Source organism: Rhinatrema bivittatum, chromosome 12 (genome assembly GCF_901001135.1).
Source record: "Rhinatrema bivittatum chromosome 12, aRhiBiv1.1, whole genome shotgun sequence".
Classification (NCBI taxonomy): Eukaryota; Metazoa; Chordata; class Amphibia; order Gymnophiona; family Rhinatrematidae; genus Rhinatrema; species Rhinatrema bivittatum.
Genome location: NC_042626.1, coordinates 45659975 through 45685247, shown reverse-complemented (window position 1 = coordinate 45685247; position 25273 = coordinate 45659975). Strand labels below are relative to the sequence as shown.

General features: G+C 40.1%; 1 protein-coding gene across 8 annotated transcripts in view; it reads left to right on the top strand.

The window, feature by feature from the left end:
* EI24 (EI24 autophagy associated transmembrane protein) overlaps positions 1-25273 on the top strand; it is a 141153-nt gene that overhangs the window by 34493 nt on the left and 81387 nt on the right. For all 8 annotated transcript variants that reach the window (XM_029572313.1, XM_029572310.1, XM_029572316.1 and 5 more), the window contains exon 3: positions 7785-7930. In XM_029572313.1, coding sequence (XP_029428173.1) covers positions 7785-7930 — 146 coding nt within the window. The remainder of the gene's footprint in view (positions 1-7784; positions 7931-25273) is intronic.

Sequence of the window (25273 nt, the reverse complement as noted above, 5' to 3'; positions counted from 1 at the left end):
GCCTTTCTAGTATCAGGTTGTGAACTGAACCCCTCGGTCAGAGAAGATGTGAAGTGGCATCTAAAACAGAACTGATTTTCTTATCAACTGTCCCAGATTCAATATACTGTCCTCCAGACAAGTTAATTTTTAAAGATCATACAATTCCTATAACTAACTGTGCTAGAAATCTAGGTGTACTCAGACTCAAAGCTCTCTATGTCAAATAACATCTCTGCAATTGTAAAAAAAAAATCCTTTTTCAAATTACAAATCCTAAAGAAACCCAGACCATTGCTATACTTTCCGGCCTTGATTACTGCAATTTATTGTACTTAAGACTTCCGATCACAACCATTCGTCTTCTTCAACTTATTCAGAACTCTGCTGCTCGCTTACTTTACAACATACCTCGCAAAGATCATATCACACCAAAGTTGCAATTCCTGCATTGGCTACTGATATCATATTGTATTTAAATACAAAATTCTCATTATAATGCACAACTTCATCTATAACCCATCATCAGTTTGGCTATGCTCAATGCTGAGACTCTACAAACCACTTCATCAATTACGATCAATGGACAAATAAGTGCCTACAATAACAGCAAGACTGGATCTGACCCATAAGCATGCATTTTCAGTTGCTGGCCCTCTTTTATGGAACTCCTTACCAGAGGACATCAATCTCCTATCAAATATCAAAGAATTTAAAAAAAGCTTTAAAAACCCATTTATGCACTATGGCTTATAACATCACTTAATCATAGATTTCATATCTTTTCCTTTGTTACTGAAATACTTCAATTTTAAAGTTGCTCTTATGTATCCTATTTATGTTTTTATTTATTTCATCTGCGTTGTTTACTTGTTTCTTCTGTTTTTGCTAAATTGTCTTACCTTGAATTTTATGTATGTTTTAAATTGTAAACCACATAGATCAATTAACCAAATTGTATAAGCGGTATATAAGAATTTTTAAATAAAATAAGTGGCAGCTCGTGCACACGGAAGAATTTAGCCAGTTCAGGTGTGAATGGGAGGCCCAGAAGGGATGTGACATACACCATCTTCGAGAATCTATCAACTACCATGCAAATTATGGTGTTGCCATCATAAAGAGGAAGGTCAGTGACTAAGTCAGTGGCCACATGGGTCCAGGGTTCCTTGGGGGCTGGCAGTGGTGCTCACTTTTTATTCAAGGCATGCATAGGGCAAGACTCTCTATGTAATGCTTAACGTTTGTTTTAATCTGAGGCCTCCAGTAGTGTTGCATGATTAATTCCAATGTCCAAATGATGTCAGAATTACCAGACAGGTGGGAGTCATGAGCCCCTTGAAGAACTTTGTCATAGATACCAAGATACTATAGTCTTCCTGGGCAGGACTGTGAATGTGGCCGCAACCACAGTTTTAGCTGGATCAATGATATGCTGTGGAGCTTTCAGGGTTCCCTCAGATCAAAAGAATGGGAAAAAGCATTGGCTCAGAGGTTCTTCTCAGTAGGACCAGTACCACAATTCAAAGTCGATCCAATTAAAAAAAAAAAAAAAAAAAGGCAGCAGGCTTGCCTGGGGGTTAAACTTCTGAGCATGTGCAAAATGTTCAAGGTTTTTGTGATCTGTATAAATGGTTACTGGCTGCTTAGCCCCTTCCAGCAGATATCACCATTCTTCCAAGGCTAGCCTGACCGCTAGCAGCTCACAATCACCAATGGTATAATTATTTTTTGCCAGAGAGAATTTCTTTGAAAAATAGGAGCAAATCAGAGTATCATTATGGTTATACTATAGGAGGACAGTGTCTACCTCAAGAGTAGACAAATCTACCTCCAGGATGAATGGCTTAGACAGATCTGTGTGGGGTAAGCACATATCAAGGATGAACTCCTCTTTCAGTTGCTCAAAGGCCTTGATAGCCTCTGAGGTCCAATTCTTGATGTCGGAGCCCTTTTTAGTAAGGGCTGTGAGTGAGGATGCCAAGGAGGAGTAATCATGGGTAGATTATCTGTAGTTGTTTGCAAACCCCAGGAAACAGTGCAGCACCTTAAGGCCCAAAGGATGAGACCACTCTAATATGACTTTTAATTTAACTGGGTTCATCTGGAGGCTTTGACGTGAGACGCCATATCCCAAGAATTGAAGTTCTTCCCGTTCAAAGGTACACTTCTCTAACTTAGCGTAAAGATGGTGCTCACGGAGTCTTTGAGGGACCTGTTTTACATGATGTCTGTGTTGACGCAGTGACTTTGAGAAGATTAGGATGACGTCCAGGTAAACTACACCATGGGAGTAGAACAGGTCCTGGAAGATCTAGTTTACCATAAATTGGAAGACTGCGGGGGCATTGTACAACCTGAAGGGCATCACTAGGTTTTAATGATGTATTTTTGCGCTAGATTATTGTAAACCCCCTTGATCGACTATATAAGTATGGTATGTGTGGTATATAAATAATAAATGAAATGAAATGCAATAGAGGCTGTCATAGGTGTTAGGGTGACAAGTGGAAGACCACCTTTATCAGATTCTGATCAGATTGTATGGTCCCCAAAGATCCAGCTTGGGAAATACTTGTGCACCCCAAAGGCAGTCAAAAATTTTGGAGATCAAGGAAAGAAGGCATTTGACAAAGTTCCTCATGGGAGGCTTCTAGGAAAAGTAAAAAGTCATGGGATAGGTGGCGAATTCCTTTTGTGGATTGCAAACTGGTTAAAAGACAAGAAACAGAGAGTAGGATTAAATGGACATTTTTCTCAGTGGAGGATGAATGAGGTAATCACATTTTCAGATGATACAAAATTATTCAGAGTAGTTAAATCACAAGCAGATTGTGATAAATTGCAGGAGGACCTTGTGAGACTGGAAAATTGGGCATCTAAATGGCAGATGAAATTTAATGTGGATAAGTGCATGGTGATGCATTATAGGGAAAAATAACCCATGCTATAGTTACACAATGTTAGATTCCATATTAGGAGCTATCACCCAGGAAAAAGAGCTAGATGTCATAGTGGATAATACATTGAAATCGGCTCGGGGTGCTGCAGCAGTCAAAAAGGCAAACAATCTTAGGAATTATTAGGAAGGGAAAGGTGAAAAAAGGGAAAAATGTCATAATGCCTCTGTATCGCTTCATGGTGAGACCGCATCTTGAATACTGTGTACGATTCTGGTTGCCGCATCTCAAAAAAGATACGGTTGTGATGGAGAAGGTACAGAGAAGGGGGTGACCAAAATGATAAAGGGGATGGAACAGCTCCCCTGTGAGGAAAGACTAAAGAGGTTAGGACTTTTCAGCTTGGAGAAGAGACGGCTGAGGCGGGATATGATAGAGCTGTTTAAAATCATGAGAGGTCTAGAACGGGTAGATGTGAATCTGTTATTTAGTCTTTCAGAGATTAGACTAGGGGGCACTCCATGAAGTTAGCATGAGGCACATTTAAAACTAATCAGAGAAAGTTCTTTTTCACTCTACGCACAATTAAACTCTGGAATTTGTTGCCAGGGGATGTGGTTAGTGCAGTTAATGTAGCTGGGTTTAAAAAAGATTTGGATAAGTTCTTGGAACAGAAGTCCATTAGCTGCTATTAATCAAGTTGACTTGGAAAATAGCCACTGCTATTTCTATCATCAATAGCATAGGATAGACTTAGTTTTTGGGTACTTACCAGGTACTTATAGCGTAGATTGGTCACTGTTAAACAGGAGTCTGGGCTTGATGGACCTTTTGGTCTGACCCAGTATGGCATGTTCTTATGATGCTTCTTAATATTAGAATTAAAACCACAATAATGCAGGGACATAATGCAAAGAATCCAGGCCCTGGAGGAGGTGAATGAAGCCTCAGTCCAGGTTCTCCTTAATGTGTTTGGTCATATCCTCTATATCTGGAGCAGATAGTAGATATACTCTGCCTCTGGGTGGAACCTTGCCTGGGATCGTCTATTGTACAATCATAGGAGCGATGAGGCGGCAGGACCTCTGTATGCTGTTCACTAAAAACATCAGCAAAGTCTGTATACTATAGTAACAGGCCTGAGAGTTCTGAAGTGACTATCTGGGCCACAGGTACTGCAGGGGAGACTTTGGTCAGGCATTGTTTATGAAATTTAGGACCGTATCTGGCAATTTTGCAGCATGTCCCAGTCAGTGTGGGGCTGATGTAACAAGAAACATGGCAGGCCCAGAAAGTTGCATTGATTGCTTTAGGCATCACGTAGAGGCTGATTTGTTCTCCATGCACGATCCCAGTTTTGCATGGTCAGTGGTACTGTGCCTCTAGTAACCTGTCCAGGCAATGGTTCTCCATAAATGGAGATTGAGAGTAGAGTGTTCAAGAGAACCGTGGGTGTGCTGTAGTGTTGGACCAGAGCCTCATGGATAAATCTGCCTCACGCACCGGTATCCAGAAATGCAAGAGCATCGATGACTATGTTCCCAGGAGACAGACTTACTTTGACTAGTAGTTATAGAGAGGTGCAGGGATGACCTAGGGTGGCCTCTCCCACCAGGCCCAGGTCATTGAGTTTCTGGCTTATTTGGGCAGTAACTTGTGACATGGCCAAGTGCAGTACAATGTAAACAGAGGTTAAGTTTACAGCGCCACTGCTTCTCATCAAGAAAAGTAATTAATACGTTTCCAGTGGAAGAAATTGTCTCGAGATGTTTCCAACTTTGACAGATCAGAGGTGGCAATAAGTTGCAGTGATAGATAAACTTTTGCTGTGGGGGAGCTTATTGTACAGAATCTGTGACTGTTCTATCGTGATTTTTTAATAATTCCAAACCTAATATACCATGCATTCATGGAAAGAACAGTGAATTTTGTATAAACTCTTCCCTTCTAGCATTAATTTACCACCATAGTTTTGAAGGCCTGAAAATCCTTAGGTTGTTCCTGTAATTGAACATTATTGGAAACAGTTTTTTTATTATCCCTTGCTGAGACTCCATCTTTGCTTCCATAATATCTGCTTTTCCCTTAAGGGCATGTGTTTCAGGCAAAATGTATTCATTTCTTGCTTTACAGACCACAGTGTACACCCCTCCAGGCTCAACTTGTCTCTTGGCTATGGTTCCACAGATAGAAGTGATTTAAAGCACCCCCATTTTCTTTTTGAATTTGTGTGTCTGTAAGGCATGTTGAGCACATGTTGTCTTGCTTTAACTACAGCTGTCCTTTGCTGCCCAGTATTCATGCATATTTTGTACAATTGGTAGCACTAGTTGGTATTCATTCCACTTTTGTTATCGTGATACGGAAGTTTTTTTCATGCTCCTTTGAGCATCCACCTCATTTGTTAACAGGGCTGGAATCTGGTACCATGAACCTTTGTTTGTAACAAGCCATGGATTTTCTTTCCCCCTATTTTAAATCAGCCCCCACTGTGTCTAATCTGGTCATTTCAGCAACTGTTTTGGGCCGGGGTCATTTACCAGGACTTCATCCAAAACAGTCAATCATGAGCCCTGAATGTGGCCATTGTGTCACCTTTGAGCAATGATGTATCACTCACCCATCTCCTCACTCTGTTAACAATACATCTTTACTCTAGTTAGCACAATATGATGATTTATAAAGGGGTAATTTTGAAACATCCTGCATAAATTAGGTAGCAAGCATGCACCAGTTTTCAAAGCAAACTTACTGTAAGTTGCTTTGAAAATTATTCCACCAAAACTATTGGCACACCGTTACATCTGCTATTACGTGCACAGTTTTTGGGGGTAATTTTATGCATATACTTCTGAAAATATAAAAGTAAGCGCACAATTGCAAATCCCAGTCCTTCCGCTGAGAGCACCTCTACTCAGTCTGGGTAAACTTACATGCATATAGGACCTACATGAGAAGGGTTAACTGCATATCGGGTGAGCAGTTTTATAACTGGCCAGTTCCTTAGTTAAAGCACAGTTTTATCTGCGGAAATGCTCTTTAAAAATTACTCTTATTGTATTCATTTTGACGATATTCACCAACATGTTGCCTTTTTTTTTGCTGATTTTCACAACAGCCTGTTAACATTTGTGCTCTTGAGTGATGGTGCTATTATTTTTGTATCTGCTGATTAAAAAGCAGGCTTGACCATAAGAAAAATCTGGTCTGACTCTAGGAGCCACCTAGACTATCCCACTGCTGACCCACTTGCACAACCCCATGCTCCCACCTTGTGGCCGTCAGGACTGCTGAGCAATATACTTCTCATCTGAAGGTCATCATCTGCTGCTTTCAGTTCCATTGTTTAAGACCAAAAACATTATATACTAAAGATAGAAATGGATTAATTTGTATATTGATGTCTCCAGCCACAATAAATTTTGACTCTGGATAGGGAACTGCATGCAACTTAATATGGAGTAGTAACTATATATGGATGAAGCTCAGGCTACTGAGCTGCCAGAGCCATCAAGGTGCAGATATATTTCCAAGTAATGCATTCAAAGTGCAGAGAAGAGGAAGGTGCATGAGCTATAGTGAAGTCTTCATTCTCAAAGACTTCCAGTGCAAGAAAACCTTAGTCATCTATAGTAATATAAGGGCCAACTTTCAAAAACCCACACAGCCTCAGGAATGTTTCCAACCCTGCCTCTTGCCTAAATTTGTGTGGCTTGTGATTTTAACCTCTCAAATGTAATCACTTAGACAAGCCATACTTTTTAAATAGTTTGCCCTGCTAAAACCTAATTTGAGCTTGGGTAAATCTTTTAACTATTGACCCCCATGGTAACAAAGTAGTAGATCATAAATAAGGATCTCTTGGCCCACCGGACATGTCCAATTGACCCTGCTTGCTTTTTCGCCAGGAATCTTACTCTGTCTCCTTTCTTCTTCCTTTGCCGTTTCAGAAGGAGGTGGTATCTGTTCTAAGCGTGCTTGAATTTTTGTCCTTGTTGTGGCTGTTACCACTACTGCTGGTTATTGATTCCAGATTACTCATTGTGGAGAGGAGGGCATCCCATCCCAAAAAAAAAGATGTTGCACCCATAAATAACGGAGCCTATATTTTGACATGCACACATCTATCTATGGCATATATATATATATATATATATATATATATATATATATATATATATATATATATATATATATATATATATATGCCATAGATAGATGTGTGCATGTCAAAATATATATATATATATATATATATATATGCCATAGATAGATGTGTGCATGTCAAAATATATATATATATATATATATATATATATATATATATATATATATATATATATATATATATATATATATATATATGCCATAGATAGATGTGTGCATGTCAAAATAAATATATATATATATATATATATATATATATGCCATAGATAGATGTGTGCATGTCAAAATATATATATATATACACACACACACACACATGGTTTAAAAAAAACAAAACACCTTGAATCCATAAGTCTCTCTGTGTCCTGAAAATTTGTTGTGGATCGGACACCAAACAGAAATGTTGTGGGAGCCGCACATACCCGGGATATCATTAATCTTTTTATTTGTAAAGTAAATTAACTAACAAATATGGCCTATAACCTGATTATCTGCTCTGCCAAAGAGCATGCGTTTCTCCTTGCCTTTGTAATGCTGGAAAACCTATACAGAGAACGGATAAAGGAAAGCAAAATGTTTTAAACTTGACCTGGATTTCAGTTACTGCTCTCCAGGTGAAGGCCTGAAAACTTGCAAACACCGCGCTAAGAAAGGGACTTGTGGTAGAGTCCTGTAAACAGAGAAACTTCTTCTACTTTTCTAGTTGGCGTTCAGGGGTGTCCTTTCTTGTGCTTGCAGGGAATTAAAGATTCAATATGGGGTATCTGTACCATCTCCAAACTGGATGCCAGAATCCAGCAGAAAAGAGAAGAGCAGAGGAAGCGGCGGGTGAACAGTGTGCTGGCACAACGCAGAGCCCAGAGTGAAGAGAGGAAGCTGGATAAGTAAGTACCTCAGCTCCATTTGTTCAGGTTGTAACCGCCCCCATACTGAATCTCTCTAGTAAAGTATAATATTGGCTGCTGTAACTTAATCTTTAATGACACTTTTCTAAAATTGAACCCTTCTGCTGCCATCCCCACAAGTTCTCCATGGGCAAGCAGGATGTGAAGTCCTCACAGCTGGGTAATGTCATCTGACGGAGCCCAGCTGGGGAAGATTTTCTTCAGCTCTTCTACAAGCTTTTGGCAGCTGTACTCAGCAGGTATGACCTGTCATGGCTCCTTGGGAGTTCTTGTTTTTCTATGGAGTCCAGTGGTTGCAGTTTTTATTTCTCTGAGAATTCTGGGAAGAATTTTTACAATTTTTCTGCAGGATCCTCTAGATTCATCTGTTTTTCGATCCTCGTAAGAGTCACTAGATAGGCTTTTGTTCATTTCTAAGTATTTTCTTTTTTATACATAAGTGCTGTATATATCTATGCATTGGGTGGCAGAGGTTGGTTTTTGATTTAAGATAGTCATGTGATTTTTTGCCTCTCCTGTCGTTTGCTAATGTTCCAAAAAGAAGGGAGGGCCATTGGATTCAAGAAGTGCAGTGGCATCATGTATCTCACAAATTCCCATGACAGACGTCATGGACATAAAGAGCACACATCTGAGTGTTCCGCCTGCAGGAAGAGGAGGATGTTCCTGCTTAGAGCTGATGGAAGAGCAAGTCTAGCCCACCACCATCAATGGGCCCAGGAGCTGCACCAGATTATTCCGGGGCATTGACATGGAGGAAGCATCAATCTCATTAGACATCAAGCACCCCTAAAGGCCAAGGAAATAAACCATGGACCAGCTCTCCCCACCTGATAAAAGCAAAGGATTCCGCATTATTGGCACTGACATCAAGAAGTACTGATGCTGAACATTGTGTAAAGATTGATAATTCTTACCTGTTCATGAAAAAGGGAAAGAGAGACTAAGCCATAGCCATAAATTTAATACATGGCTCAAAACTTAGTGCAAGGAACAACGTTTTGGATAGACTGGAGGATGGGGCAATTTATGGATCAGAAAAGGACTCTGTGTCAGATGGCTTACATCTGTCTGTGGCAGGAAAAAGGATACTAAGGAATAAATTTAAATCCTATGCCATAAGGCATTTAAACTAAAAGACAGGGGTGGCAGGAAGACATTGGAACGTCACCCCCCCCAACAACAAAAACAAAACCAAATACAAAAACAAAGGAAAAGGGAGAAGGGGGATAACAAGTCAGCTGAATAAGGCAAAAAAACAAGTCCAAGAAAAGCACTAAACAGAATGAGAGAAACTGGAAAGCTATGACTACAAATGCTCATAGTCTGGGCAATAAAATCCCAGACCTGCAAGCCCTAATGATGTTGTTGGACGTTGTTGCTGGAGACATGGTTCACATAATCTCATGATTGGGGTAGGGCCATACCGGGCTATAACTTGTTAAGGGAGGACAGAAAAGGGGGAAGAGTAGCTCTTTATGTCAAAAACAATATCCAGGCAACTGAGCTGCAAGGAATAGGGGGTATAGAAAAAGCATTATGGGCCATCTTAAAAAAAAAAAAGGATGGTGCATCCATTGCTACTGAAGTGGTTTACAGGCCTCCAACTCAAACAGAAGAACTAGACAAGGTGGGAAGGAAAGGAGATGTATTGGTTGATAGAGATTTTAATCTGCTGGAGGTAGACTGGAGGATCCCTTCTGCAGAATCTAACAGAAGTGGAGAGAGAGTGGATGCCCTGCAAGGGGCTCTGTTCAAACAAATAGTAATGGAACCCACGAGGGAGGGAGCTATTCTCGACTTAGTGCTCACAAACAGGGATAGCATCTGAAATATCTGGGTGGGGACCCGCCTTAGCACCAGTGATCATCAAAAGGTATGGTTTGATATTGCAAATAGGATACGGAGAAGTCACATGAAGAACCGAGTTTTGAACTTCAAAAATACGGACTCTGCTGAAATGGGAAAATTCCTGGAGATGGAACTTGAAGACTGGAAGAAAATGGGAGAGGTGGACCAAACTAAAGGGAGCAATTACAAAAGCCTCAAATCCTGAGCCGACAAGAGGAAAAGGCGGCAAGGTCCGAAAAATTTCCAAAAAAAGCAAATGCGGTAGTGATGAATCTACCTGTCAGTGATTTAACACAGAAGTCATGCGATTTGTTACAGTCCCTGAAGCAGCAAGGCGAAACGCGCGTCGGACTGGACTTTAAATAACAATGGTCTTCTGAAAGATTGAGTCACGCAAAAGGGAAGGTATCACTCCGAAATTAAATTTATTTTTACAAAAATACTAACATCATTATACAATCACGCAGCAACCAAGCAGGCTCTCTCACACAACAAAAACACACGCCATGGATCTAATACAATGCATTCCCAAACTTCCCCACCACTACAACCAGTACCACCCTCCCAAATTCACTCCCTCCACCAGACGTCTCACCAAAATCCAAACTAACCCTAAAATATACTTTAATACCCTCACACTCATCACTCTACTACTCATCAATGCACAGTCTATCACCAAAAAAATCCCAATCATTCATGACCTGCTCTCAGACTACCAACCAGACATATTCTGCATAACTGAATCATGGCTCAAACACACTGACACAGTCCTACTCAATCAACTGCCCAGAAACACATACAACATATTCTCCATACCTAGGAGCAAAAGAAAGGGAGGTGGACTACTACTCCTAGCCCACAAAAAACTTAAATTCTCCTCTTTCTCCCTAAACCTACCCCCTCCTTTCGAGACTAACCTATTTAAATCGAAACATCTACAAATACTCCTCCTCTACGCTCCTCCCGGCTGCCTACAACACAACCTCTCCCCCCTGATCGAAGCCATCACAACACACATCAACCTACAAGAACCAGCCATCATACTAGGAGACTTCAATCTCCATATTGACACCCAACCAACATCTCCCACCTGCGACCTCCTCCTATCTTCCATGACAGCTCTCGGATTCTCCCAAATCATTAACACCCCCACTCAGAAATCTGGGCACACCCTTGATTTAATTTTCATTAACAATAAAATATCTGCAACTGAATCACCCACTACAACTCCAACTCCATGGTCCGACCACTACCTCATTCAAGCCAAGCTTCAACATCAATCGAACACAGCAAAAACAGACTCCTGCTTCATTGAATACACCAAACCTTGCTCCAGTGAAGACCTAGCAGAGCTACTCCCGGAAGCACTAAAAACAATCAACCTACATGATGCCAACTCAGCTACAAACTCCTGGATCTCCATCAACGCTGACATAGCCAACACATTATGCCCCACAATAAAAAAGGAAATCAGACCATCTACTAAACAAAATGCTCCTTGGTACACCCCCGAACTGAAAACATCCAAAAGAACGCTGAGACAAACCGAAAAACAATGGAGACGAACACCTACACCAAACCTGAAAGACAAATATAGAACACTTCTACACAAATATACAGCTGACCTCAACATAGCAAAGCGCAATTTCTACACATCCAGAATTCATGAATACCAATTCAACCCGAGGACCCTCTTCTCATACGTCAAAGAACTCACCAACCCAATCCAGAATGACACAACGCCAAACTCCAACAACATCTCCAGTGACAAACTAGCTCAATTCTTCAAGGACAAAGTCGACAACATCATTGCCAAGATTCCCCAATCCCACAACGACTCAACAAACATCCCTCCACCCATCCACATTTGGACCCAATTCACGCCTGTTGCATCTACAGAAATTGAACCCTTCATCAAAAAAACCAAACCAGCATCCCACCCCGTAGACTCCATCCCCATCAAAACACTAAAACTCATTAAAGAGATTATTGCCAAACCTATAACCCAAATCATCAACCTATCCCTCGAACAAGGAATCTTCCCAGACAAACTCAAAAACGCCATCATCAAACCAATCATCAAAAAACCGCAACTCGACAAATCTGATCCTGCAAACTACAGACCAGTCTCCAACCTCCCATTCCTAGCAAAAATCATCGAGAAAACTGTCAACAATCAACTCACAGACCACCTCGACGCCCACAATTTTCTCCATCCAACACAGCACGGCTTCAGAAAATTCTACAGCACAGAAACTCTCCTCCTCTCCCTCACCGACACCATCCTCAGAGGCCGAGACAGTGGCAAGACATTCCTACTGATCCTCCTCGATATATCAGCCGCATTTGACACCATCAACCACAGAATTCTCCTCACCAGACTTAAAGAGATCGGTCTGCAAGACACTACACTCAACTGGTTCAAATCATACCTCTCTAACAGATCCTTCATTGTCAAGACAAACTCTTCTGAATCCTCCCAAATACCCCTCACCCATGGCGTCCCTCAAGGTTCTTCTCTATCCTCGACCCTCTTCAACATCTACCTCCTCCCACTATGCAAATACCTCTCTGATGCCAACCTCACCTACTTCGTTTATGCAGACGACATTCAAATTCTACTCCCCATCACCAAATCCATTGAACTCACCATGGAAAGATGGAACAAACTCAGTTCAAATTTATCTCAACTGCTATCACAACTATCACTCTGCCTCAACCAAGCCAAAACAGAAATCATTCACATCCAGGACGACCGTCCCTCTTCCCCCCTCGAGAGCACCCCCTCAAACAACCCAGGAAGCGCAAACAACACTGGGATGCCAAACTTATCAAGAACCTCATTCACACCATCCACAAAAAACCTAGGAGTAACCATCGACAGCCAACTCAACTTTAAACGACACATCTCCAATATAATCAAAGATGGATTTTTCAAACTTCAAACACTTAAACTCAAACCTCTCCTCCAACCGCATGATTTCCGAACAGTACTGCAATCAATTATTTTCTCAAAACTCGACTACTGCAACTCCCTCCTCCTTGGACTTCCTGAAATCCACATCAAGCCCCTCCAAGTACTACAAAACGCCGCTGCCAGAATTATCACCAATCACAGAAAATCCTCCCACATCACACCTACTCTCAAAGACCTCCACTGGCTGCCCATCACACAAAGAATCCAGTATAAAACCCTCACCCTTCTTCACAAAAAAATAAACAACAACAGAATGGTCTGGCTAAACAACACCATCCAACCATATATCACACAAAGAAATCTCAGATCCTCCAACTCAGGTCTCCTCTCCATCCCAACTCTTAAAAATGCTCACCTCAATACAACACGCAAACGAGCCATTACAATAGCTGGCCCTACCCTGTGGAACTCCCTCCCCCCTCAGCTCAGAAACGAACCCTCACCGCAAGTCTTTAAAAAACAGCTCAAAACATGGCTGTTCTTGAAAGCATTCCCTCCTGAACCCCAACATCCCAAAATAAACGCTCTTGAAAGCCTTACCGCATAACTTCTACCCTGCACGAACTCATAACCCCTCCTCCCCCTCTCTATCCTCCCTTTTTCCCTGTCCCCCACCCTACTCGTAACCAAGTCATATTGTACATATTGTATATAGGCTATATGCCACCTCTATATACCCACATTTAATATTTAATTTTAATTTTATCCATATGTTACAATGTTCCTTATATTAATTGTTTAATCAACTGTTATCTTGTTACAATGTAAAAATAGGGCAGTTCCGGCTCTATTCAACCTGTTATCTGGAAACCGATGTGATATCTCGATCGAATGTCGGTATACAAAAGAAATAAATAATAATAATAATAATAAAAGCAAAAAATAGTAAATATTCAGAGAAACAATAAAGGACTCGGACCAATGATTAAACACGACCTGATGTGGCAAAACCTCAAGCAACTACCCGCTGGTATGCCCGCAGGTGTTATAATGGTCCTATAGATAAGATGATAAAAAAATTTTTGAAGTCATATATTTTTACATGCAGCACAGTGATTAAGAAAATTGGAGTTGCATAACGTCTTTATAGTGAGAATTGTGCTCATTATGTTTGAAGATTAACTGTTAGTATTGTGTGGAGTAATTGAAATCTCCCATTCTTACTGCACTACCAATCTGGTTAGCAGCTGAGTTTTGGATAACTTTTCTAAAATCCTCAAAATGATCTTTGACAGTCCAATATAAATTGAGTTACAATAGTCCAACCCTGTTAAAACAAATGCTTACAACATACTGTGAAGTCGTTAAAGCTCAAAGATTTGTTTCTGTAATAGACGTAACAAAATATGAACTCCTCGTCTCCGCTTTTACCTATGTCTGTAGCGAGTTAAAATGCCAAGATTTTCCAGGTATGCACAGATAGGAACTATCCACTCCTTGAAATGAAAGGCTGCCGGGGGTCTTGGCAAGCCTGAACTAGCTAAGCACAACGAGTTCTATTTTTCCAGTGCTCAGTGCTAATCTATTAAGGAACATCTAGTGTTTTATAGCCACTAGACTATTTAAAACTTGAGCTGAAGCATCAGATAGCATTGTTATTACTGGAAGAGAAAATTGTATATTGTCTGCATATATTGTATAAACTCTCTACCGTTTCTGCCAAGAGTCTGCAGATTGGACCAGGATGGATGTTAAATAGAGTAGCTAATAGTGCAGAACCCTGTGAAACACCCATGAAGCTAATAAACCAGTTCTTACTGGTTGGTAGGTAAATGGAAACCAATTAAGTACCATTGCCAGTGTATCTAGGTTAACAAGGCAAGTCAGTAGGATTTGGTGATTTAGGTGTGTCACAGACTGCAGATTATATCCAGAAGCATAATGATAAATTTTGTGCCACCATCAAAGCCCTGACGAGATATATCCAAGCTTGACAATAACGAGACTTCAATACTGTAAGCAGGATCCCCAATCTCCCCTGATTCCATGACCACGAAATTCGCCTCTTCCTGCAGATTTTGCCCATCTTGCCAGCAACAGTCCAAGTCCCTCCCGCCTTCTGCACAATGTTAGGAAAGCAGTGGACGTGCATTGAGCTGCTTCCTCTTCTCTTTCAGCAGGTAGCCTGCTCCCTTCTTCCCCACCCACACGCTGATCAGAGTGCAAGAAGATGATTTGGAGCAGCTTCCTCCTCTCTTGCTGTGCGAGTTTGACTGCAGCTTTCGAATGCCTGGCTGAACACAAAGCCACGCAGTTGAGCTTCAGCAGCAAGAGAAGAAGAAGTAGCCCAATGTGCTCTTGCTGGTCTAATTTATTTATATTATTTTTGTTACACTTTATAATCCGCAACATCCAAACTTATCAATCTGTGCGGCTTACAAAATTAAACATTCATAAACTTCCACACATTTTCTGCTAGCAAGGGAGAGAGGGAGAAGTGTGGGGCAAGAGGATGGAATGGGGTGGGGACAATATTGAAGGTTGATGAGGCAGCAGTGTGTGAGAGGATCAGAGAGGATGCAGTTGCTAGGGTTCTAGGAACCTGTTGAGGTTTACTACAGGCACAAAGCCAATCACAAAAGCCTGAAAACCAGATTCAGAGAATGTATCCTGTGCTTATTTAAGATAACACGGTACCTTAGCAACAAGCCACAGGTTAACCAGGTAATTGCAAGGTGAAAACCAGACCAGGGTCCACAACCAGGAAATCCAAACAGATCAAGATAAAGACAGGAATACAGGAGTTAAAGGGAGGTTGCTAGCAAACCATGGCTAATTATTACAATAAGGTTGCTAAGGTTAAAATCAAACATTTTTATTACAGTATGTCATTCATAAAGCAGATACTGTGGTGAAAAACTGCTGTGGTTCATATAATAGGAGGTAAAGAGTAAATAATCGATTTACATTATGTTGTTAAAGTCCTTTCATGATTTTGTAGACCTCTATCATAACCCCCCTCAGCCTTTCCTCATAGGGCAGCCGTTCCACGCCCCTTATTTTGGTCACTCTTCTCTGTAATTTCTCCAGTGCAACTATATCTTTTTTTTGAGATGCGGCACACAGTTTTCAAGATGCAGGATCACTATGGAGCGATACAGAGGCATTATGGCATCCATTTTATTTGCCATTCCCTTCCTAATAATTCCTAAGAAGATATTGCAGAAAAGATGCTTTTCTTGACAAATTGTAGAGGCATGGTGAAGTCCTTTGCAATGAAACAAAATGCCCCCCCCCCCGACTAGGGGGGGTCCATTTTATTCTAAGGTGCCTGGATTGGGGTTGACACAGGGCTATAGAAATGTATCAAATGAAAAGAGGATAGGGGCAGTGATTACTAGCATGTTACCCTTACCTCAGTAGCCATGCCTGACATTGTGGAAGAATGACAGTACCTCTAACTTGAACAATCCAGGTGGCATTCTGAGTTGGACACCGTTGGTGGATAAAGCTGGTGCAGGTAATTCTGTCCGGAGAGTCTTGGGGTGTGGTGGTCTTTTTGCAATGGGAAGCGTGGATCCAGGGTTTTAGGCCTTGATGCTTTATTGCCGTGTGGGTAGTGAGCAGACTTGGTTATGGGCCTTTCCAGCAGGTTTCCAGGAAATACTTTTGTTGGTGAACTTTGTATATCCAATCTCCAGGCTGTATGTGATGGCATAGTTCTTCTGGTTCTTGAGGTGAGGGTGGCACTGACGATAGGTCTTTGACTCATTTCATTAATGCTTTAATTCAGAACAGTATCATCAGTTAACTGAACATCAACAAGAGCAGCTGGGACAGGAGATAGGGGCAGTGCAACCTAAGACGAAGGGGTTCACATGCGCCATTAATATTTCATGATGGCTTAGCTCTAGTTTTTTGTTTATAGAAGATCTACTTATAAGAGCAAGTGGGAGAGCATCCAGCCATTTGAAATCAGTTTCAGCATAAATGGATGGTAGCTAGTTTTAGAACACCATTTTTTCTTCGTACCAGACCAGAGGCCTGAGGGTAGTAAGAGCAGTGGAAGTTTTGATGAATACCTAAAACTTTGGAAATGTCTCATTACTTCTCCAGTGAATGGGTGCCTCGGTCACTGTTAATAATTACATGAATACCAAAATGGGGAATAAAATCCCTTTAGTAATTTTTAGAATTTTTTTTAGCATTTGCGTATCCCTTGATCCAACCTGAGTATATGCAAATTATAGTAAGTATATATTTAAAAGAACAAGATTTTATCATTTGGATAAAATCAGTGTGAATGTTGATGAATGGACCCCCATGGTGTGGGCTGGACCCTTTGGGTGGTTTTTCACAGGTCTTCCCACGTTATGCATTTTGAAATAACATAATTGTAGCAAAATTGCTGAGTCCCAATGCAAAATTTGGGTATACTCCAATCATTCCTCACCATCTTTCATACCTTCATTGCTTATATGGGCTACCATGTGATGTAAGCAAGACCTGGGGTATAACCAGGCAGTAATCCAGGCTGCACCACATATTGGTACAAATTGCATCCTTCCAGTGTCCAGGGTTGTTTTTCTGAATCTGGAGCCTGATATTGGACGTATACCAGATCTATTAAAGAAGGCACATGAGACTGGGTAGCAAAAAGTGAAAACAGTGGAGTGGCACTAGGGGTCACAAGACCTGCATTCTAGCAGACAAATTTTCCAAAGCGTTTCTCTTTTATCTCATAATAAAGTTTCTGGCTAACCATATATTTTACGTTCTATTTATTTGATTTTGATGTGCTCTTTTTTTTTTTTTTTGTACATCCTAACTTGTAAACTGGTTTGATCAACTTTGGTTGCAAAGGTGGTATATAAACACTTTTTAAATAAATAAAAGGGCAGAGTCGTGCTTAGAATTCTTTATGGGGTCCCAGAGGAGATCAGGACCCCCTCTTTGTCTCCAGAGATTATCAAAATCATGAACACTACTAAATGCATAGCGAGAGTCAGCAAAAATATTCACAATTTTTCTTTGGCTAAAGTATGTTCTCTAGTTAGTACATCAAGTTCAGGAATGTAGGCTAAGTAGATAGAATGTAGGTGGTGGCTTTCAATAACATATTGTGAACAAACAGTGTAACTAGCCACAAGGGAATCTGACTGATGTCTTATGGCAAGAACTATCTATATAAAACACCAAGCCAGCATTGTGGATTGTAATATCTGTGAGATCAAGTCAGGGAATTGAGGTCTGGTTCATTGTCATTTTGCTACATGGGGTTCACAGTCATGGGATTCTCCATCTGATGAAGTTGAAAAGAGAGGCATGATTTAAAACAGAGTAATATTTTTGGCAGACGTAAGCATGATTTCGTAACTTGAGAGGCGAGCATTTGACAAATGCTGAGTTTTATTTTTAGAAGTAGAGCAGCTACAGAATGTCTGAGAAAGTTCAACTGTATTAGAAGCAGCAACAATTAGGTTGCTACCACCCAAGAAAGAGATCTATGCGTCATAGTGGATAACACATTGAAATCATTGGTTCAGTGTGCTGCGGCAATCAAAAAAGCAAACAGAATGTTGGGAATTATTAGGAAGGGAATGGTGAATAAAACGGAAAATGTCATAATGCCTCTGTATCGCTCCTTGGTGAGACCGCACCTTGAATACTGTGTACAATTCTGGTCGCCGCATCTAAAAAAAAGATATAATTGCGATGGAAAAGGTACAGAGAAGGGCGACCAAAATAAGGGGAATGGAACAACTCCCCTATGAGGAAAGACTAAAGAGGTTAGGACTTTTCAGCTTGGAGAAGAGACGGCTGAGGGGGGATATGATAGAGATGTTTAAAATCATGAGAGGTCTAGAACGGGTAGATGTGAATCAGTTATTTACTCTTTCGGATAATAGAAAGATTAGGGGGCACTCCATGAAGTTAGCATGTGGCACATTTAAAACTAATCGGAGAAAGTTCTTTTTCACTCAACACACAATTAAACTCTGGAATTTGTTGCCAGAGGATGTGGTTAGTGCAGTTAGTATAGCTGTGTTTAAAAAAAGGATTGGATAAGTGCTTGGAGGAGAAGTCTATTACCTGCTATTAAGTTGACTTAGAAAATAGCCACTGCTATTACTAACAACAGTAACATGGAATAGACTTAGTTTTTGGGTACTAGCCAGGTTCTTATGGCCTGGATTGGCCACTGTTAGAAACAGGATGCTGGGCTTGATGGACCATTGGTCTGACCCAGTGTGGCATGTTATGTTCTTATGTAACAACAAGCTCTACATCTATTCTGAAAAATATAAATTCTCACAGAAATCAGTTAATGCATTTCAAATCAAATCACTATGTATATAACTGCTTTCTTTCATCTGAAATGATCGTTATCTTAGTTTAAACTTTTTAAGTTTTCAACACACAATGCTATTTTTCTATCTGAAAATCAGTGGCTGAGTCTAATGATGAGCGACTCTCAAGAATTAATGTCTAGCTGTACTACAGTGGCAACAAGCACCTTCCACTATGTTCAGATATATTTCTTTACAAACAGATTTCCCTTTGATTTATCCAAGAACACCATATTGATTCATTCACTCACCAGCGGATAACTAGTAGCAAATCTTACAGAGACATCTGAAGGGCCAGATAATACATGCATTATGCTGCATAATTGTTTCTTCAAATAAATCTGAATACAAATTTACTTAAGCAAAGCAAATAAAGCTACATTTCCTAGAATGCTTTTCCATTAATACAAACCAATGAAAGTGATGTCATCCACTTCATACAGGAAAGGGAAAATTCTCCTAAGCAAAATAAAATTAACTTTTACAGTCTAAACTACTTAAAAAGATTTATACAGCTGCACTGTTGTCAGTTTCTTATCTAATTTGCTGAGATGTAAAATTAGCGAGTATATTTGGACAGATACCAGAATAGCATGCACAATTCATATCTTTGTCTGGGTGATCTGTGGAATAAAATTGACACAGAAAGCAAATGTTTTACACGTACATACATTATTGTAATGAACTGCTGACCTGCATTACTGACAGAAGCTAAATCAATTATTGTACTTATGTTAAGCTCAAGGTATCTTACCTACACATCACTTTATGCTGCTGCTAGTTTATCAATTTTTAAAGAATTACTTAACTTGAATCCCCAAATTGACTATGGGCCAAAATAACAATATGTACTTGAGGTGACAGCATATCTAAAAATATTTAGATTTCATCAATCTAATATAAATGCATGTTCTCAAACAATGTATAATGGTGATTAGCACTACTAAAGTCTTTATTTTCTTAGCAAGATACAATTTATTAGTACTTGGAGAAGCAGAGGGAAAGCAAATACACATGACCTGAAGTCAGCAATCTTTTTTTTTTTCCCCTCTTTGTGAGATGTCTCAGCAGAGAAACTAGAAAAAGTTTCTAAAACAGGCACTCAAAAACTCTCATACACACCCATACATAAAAAATAGTGAGCCTAGTAGGAGGGAGGTACTGCTTTGATATAGTCCTAGCAGCACCAAGCTTATTTGTAATACAGGTAAGACAAAACAGAAGACGTATTAACATCACATTGACAGCATAAGAAGGTAAAATATCCTATGACTAATCAGACATGTATTTCGGACAATTATAAAACACACAACTGTCACCAGTCTTCACATGTGGATCACCTAATATCTCATCTTAAGTTGCTTTGTTTATTAATTCAAGCGCTGGGTGGAGATATTCTGTGCTATCACAACAAAAGGTTATGCTAAAGGAAATTGTAGCCTTGCACTGTCTCTGGTTAAGAATTGGCAAGTTTTTGAGAGTAATGCTCAGACATCTACAATATTGGTATCCCTTTTTGGGGAAGGGTCATCTCTTTATCTCCTTTCCCCCCATCACATCGTTTCTTATGGCTTTCGCACAGCGGCACTGAACATACATGCACATATGAGTTTAAACAGGGATTGGGTGGAGAGGAAGTTAAGGTGCTAGTAACTGTGGAGAATCAGGAGGACTCAACACTACACACCTGTGAGTCCCTCTGTATCATATACTCAAGCACTCAGGCTTTTGCTACTGTAGCTACGCTGGATGCTCCTATGACCATAGGATAGATCAGTTCATAGCAAGCTCCTCTGGTGTGGTTAGCATACAGTTTCATTTCCAGAACTTGAGATCCTGTCAAACTCTACTCCTCTACTCTTTCACACAGTAATAGACCCTGCTAATCAAGCTGTTAGGCAAAGACTTACTAGCTTGAAAAACGGGATCTGAAATTTCAGTATCGCAGATATTTAGTTCCTAAGAGCGGTAGCAGTTTTACTACAGAAATGGAGGCGAAGAGCAACAGTTGGAAGACAACCAGAGGACATCTGGATGCAAACAATTGGGGTCCAGAGGCTTGTTCTGATATAAATATGAAGAATAAAGGGTGTGTCAGAGAAGGCAATCACACAGGCAGCACAGTGTACAAGATCTCAGAACCTAGTACCTCGTTACTTTTTCAGTGCAGGATTAGTGTACATTTACTCTTTAGCAGCAAACATACAACATAGCTGCAACAAGTGATACCCAATGCAGGAGACTTAATCTATGACATGAAACTGTTTTCCATTTAGTGTGGAAGAAAACAGTAGGAAAAAAAAAAGACTGCTAGACTAAACTGTTAGCCACAGGGCAGTATATAGATCATGCCTGTTTGAAAATTCAAAAGATCCTTATCATAGACAACCAAAAGTTGCTTCCAAAATAGTGCAAAAAACAAGTTTAAACACTTAATCAGACCTCCATAGACCAACAGTATCTCACACTTGAGAAGCACAGTCATGCAACAAAGTTCAAATTCACACACCCTAATTTGGACACTGCTTCCATTGTATTTGTCTCTTCCTCAATGTCTTCTTGTTGCATGTCCTTTAGAAAACGAGCCCTGCCATAGTCTCCATTCCCCCCGGCCACAGGGGATTGCATACACAGACATAGGATAAGGGCAGGTCAGCGGTTTGCACAAACACAACCAGCATGCCCAGAAGGAGGGACCCTCTGTTCAGCCATGAAAATAGTTCTCCTGGCAATCCTTAATTAACAATTCACATGTACACAGCAAAGATAAGGGAAGATAGGTGGGTCACAAGCTTTCGCCAAGCGGAAGAAGGCACAAGTCTTGGATTTGGTGAGCAGCTAGCTTTCAATTCATGCTTAGCCCAATCTAGACATACCAGAAGCTAATCCTCCTTCATACAAAACACATTTGCTGACATCACCTGTTAGTTATCTAAGACCTTTCTATTCTCTCTTCCTCCCTAGAAGAATGTCTATGCCAGTAGGGTAATTTCCCTTCAATAATATCTGACTAACCTGTCCTTTCATGGATTACAAGCTGGTTAAAAGACAGGAAACAGAGTAGGATTAAATGGTCAATTTTCTCAGTGGAAAAGGGTAAACAGTGGAGTTCCTCAGGGATCTGTACTTGGACCGGTGCTTTTCAATATATATATAAATGATCTGGAAAGGAATGCGACTGAGGTTATCAAATTTGCAGATGATACAAAATTATTCAGAGTAGTTAAATCACAAGCAGACTGTGATACATTACAGGAGGACTTTGCAAGACTGGAAGATTGGGCATCCAAATGGATAATGAAATTTAATGTGGACAAGTGCAAGGTGTTACATATAGGGAAAAATAACCCTTGCTGTAGTTACACGATGTTAGGCTCCATATTAGGAGCTACCACCCAGGAAAAAGATCTAGGCATCATAGTGGATAATACTTTAAAATCATCAGCTCAGTGTGCTGCAGCTGTCAAAAAAGCAAACAGAATGTTAGGAATTATTAGGATGGGAATGGTTAATAAAACGGAAAATGTCATAATGCCTCTATATTGCTCCATGGTGAGACCGCACCTTGAATACTGTGTACAATTCTGGTCACTGCATCTCAAAAAAGATATAGTTGTGATGGAGAAGGTACAGAGAAGGGCAACCAAAATGATAAAGGCTGAAGAGGTTAGGGCTATTCAGCTTGGAGAAGAGTCGGCTGAGGGGGGAATATGATAGATGTCTTTAAGATCATGAAAGGTCATGAATGAGTAGATGTGAATCAGTTATTTACACTTTCGGATAATAGAAGGACTAGGGGGCATTCCATGAAGTTAGCATGTAGCACATTTAAGATTAATCGGAGAAAATTCTTCTTCCCTCAACGCACAATTAAACTCTGGAATTTGTTGCCAGAGGATGTGGTTAGTGTAGCTGGTTTCAAAAAAGGTTTGGATAAGTTCTTGGAGAAGTCCATTAACTGTTATTAATCAAGTTTACTTAGGGAATAGCCACTGCTATTAATTGCATCCGTACCATGGGATCTTCTTGGTGTTTGTGTAATTGCCAGGTTCTTGTGGCCTGGTTTGGTCTCTGTTGGAAACAGGATGCTGAGCTTGATGGACCCTTGGTCTGACCGAGCATAGCAAGTTCTTATGTTCTTAACTGTACTAATCCCAACAATCAGGGTGGAAGCGCACTGTCACAGGTTGAAGGGGACCAGTCTGAGACAATTTCTCCCTCTTTGAGCCCAACTAAGAAAATTCTCTTACCTTAATGGCACCAAGACATCATCAAGAGCGACTCTTCTAGAATCTATGCATCCTGCCTGAGACAGTGCCTGCACTTCCCGTGCCCATGCACCAAGATTGTTGTTGACTACTGCAATTCTTTGCTTTTGGATTGATTGCCTGCTGCTTCTTTAGAAAGCAGTTCAGGCATTACAGAGTTCTGCAGCTTGCCTAGTATTGGATGGGCAGCATTGGGAGCATATATCCCCACAGCTGCAGGAGCTTCATTGGCTCACTGTAAAATACCGGATTGAATTTAAAATACTAGTTTGGTGTACAAAAGTATTGCTTCATGGTGCTTAGGTAGGAATGAATGATACTTTAATATAATTAATATCTTAATTACATTTTTAACCAATTGTTTGTATTTTTATGATTGGACTTGTTTTGTTTTTAGTTGTGATCTGCCTAGCATGGGGGTGATTTGTGATGATCAATGGGAGTTTGAGTCCCATATTTCTAGGATATTGAGAAGACTTCGGGGATGTTTATCTTTAGCAGTTTTTTGGTTGGTGGTTCAGGCTTTTATCTTGCCTCAAACTGATTATTCTATTATTTCTATTTTATAATTGTTTTACATTTCTGACAAAGGTAATGTATGCTTTTAATATAATTTGTTGATTGTTCTATGTAACGCTCACAGGCGAAGTTATGTTTTTATTGTAAACCGATGTGATTTGTATTTTATACAGGAATGTCGGTATATCAGTATATAAAAGTTAAAAATAAAATAAATAAATTATTGCAATGGGTTGTTGGTAGGGTTACCAGTTAAATGCATTTATCGGCTGCAGGTTATGCAAAATATGGCAGCAAGGTTGATTTATGGTTATCCTCGCAGAGTCCGTGCACCTTATCAAGGCAGTTACATTGGCTCCTAGTTCAACAAAGAGTATTGTTTAAGATCTTGAGCTTAATATACAAAGTGACTAAAGGACAGGAGGCAAAGTACTTAAACAGCTGGTAGAGATTTATAGGCCAAGGAGATGCCTCCGCTCAGTATCAGTATTTATTTAATTTTCCAAAAGTTAAGGAGGTATTGAGGAAAAACAATTAGGAAGAGGCTTTTTTTTCCATTATAGGCCCTGAATTGTGGAAGCAGGCACCAAGGGAGCTGTGTGGATGGAGACAAATTACCTTTTTCAGAAAAAGGAGAAAGTTTGTCTCTTTCCATGTTAGATTTGTAAGCAATATTTGCTAATTCTCTGGCCTAGAGTAGATAATTGGAAGTAATTTTATTTTAAAGTTTTTGTTTTAATTTGATTTATTATTGTTTTATTTCTTTTACTGAGTTGTATATTGATTTGTTTGTTGTACACTGCACCGACCACAGATTCCTGAGTGAGCGGTAAATAAGAATAAATAAATATTTTTTCAATAACTAAATAAATAACTGACATTTCTGTTTTCCATTGTTGCTCTGCATAATATAGTTTGGCTTGTTGCGGTTTCCAGTTCACTTTTTTTTGTTTGCATGCTTCCATTTATAGTTACGATCTGTTTATTTAATATTTAGTGAGGATCTGTCTGTGTTATGCATATGTGATCAAGGTGAGGTATTCTGCCAGCATGTAGTTGCAGTATAGGATTCTATAGAGTTTAGCTTGTTCTCTTCTCCTAATTGGAAATGTATCGGTATTTTAGGGCTGCTTTAATATTGGTATTGCCTTTTCATAGATAGGGTTGCTGCTATTTGCTGGCAATTAGTGCTGCTTTAGCATGGGAGGTTATACTGTAATTGTAATTCAGTTTACTCATGACTTTCTAAGGACTTCTGTGTGAAGTGCCTGGACTGAGAGGGCAGCTGGCTCTGAAACCAGTGAGTCTCCTGGAGAGTTGGCATGCCTAGAGAGGGTGGGAATGGGACATGGGGGTCGACTGCTGCAAGCTGTGGGAGGGCTGACAGCAGTCAGGAGCTTTTACATAATGATATTGC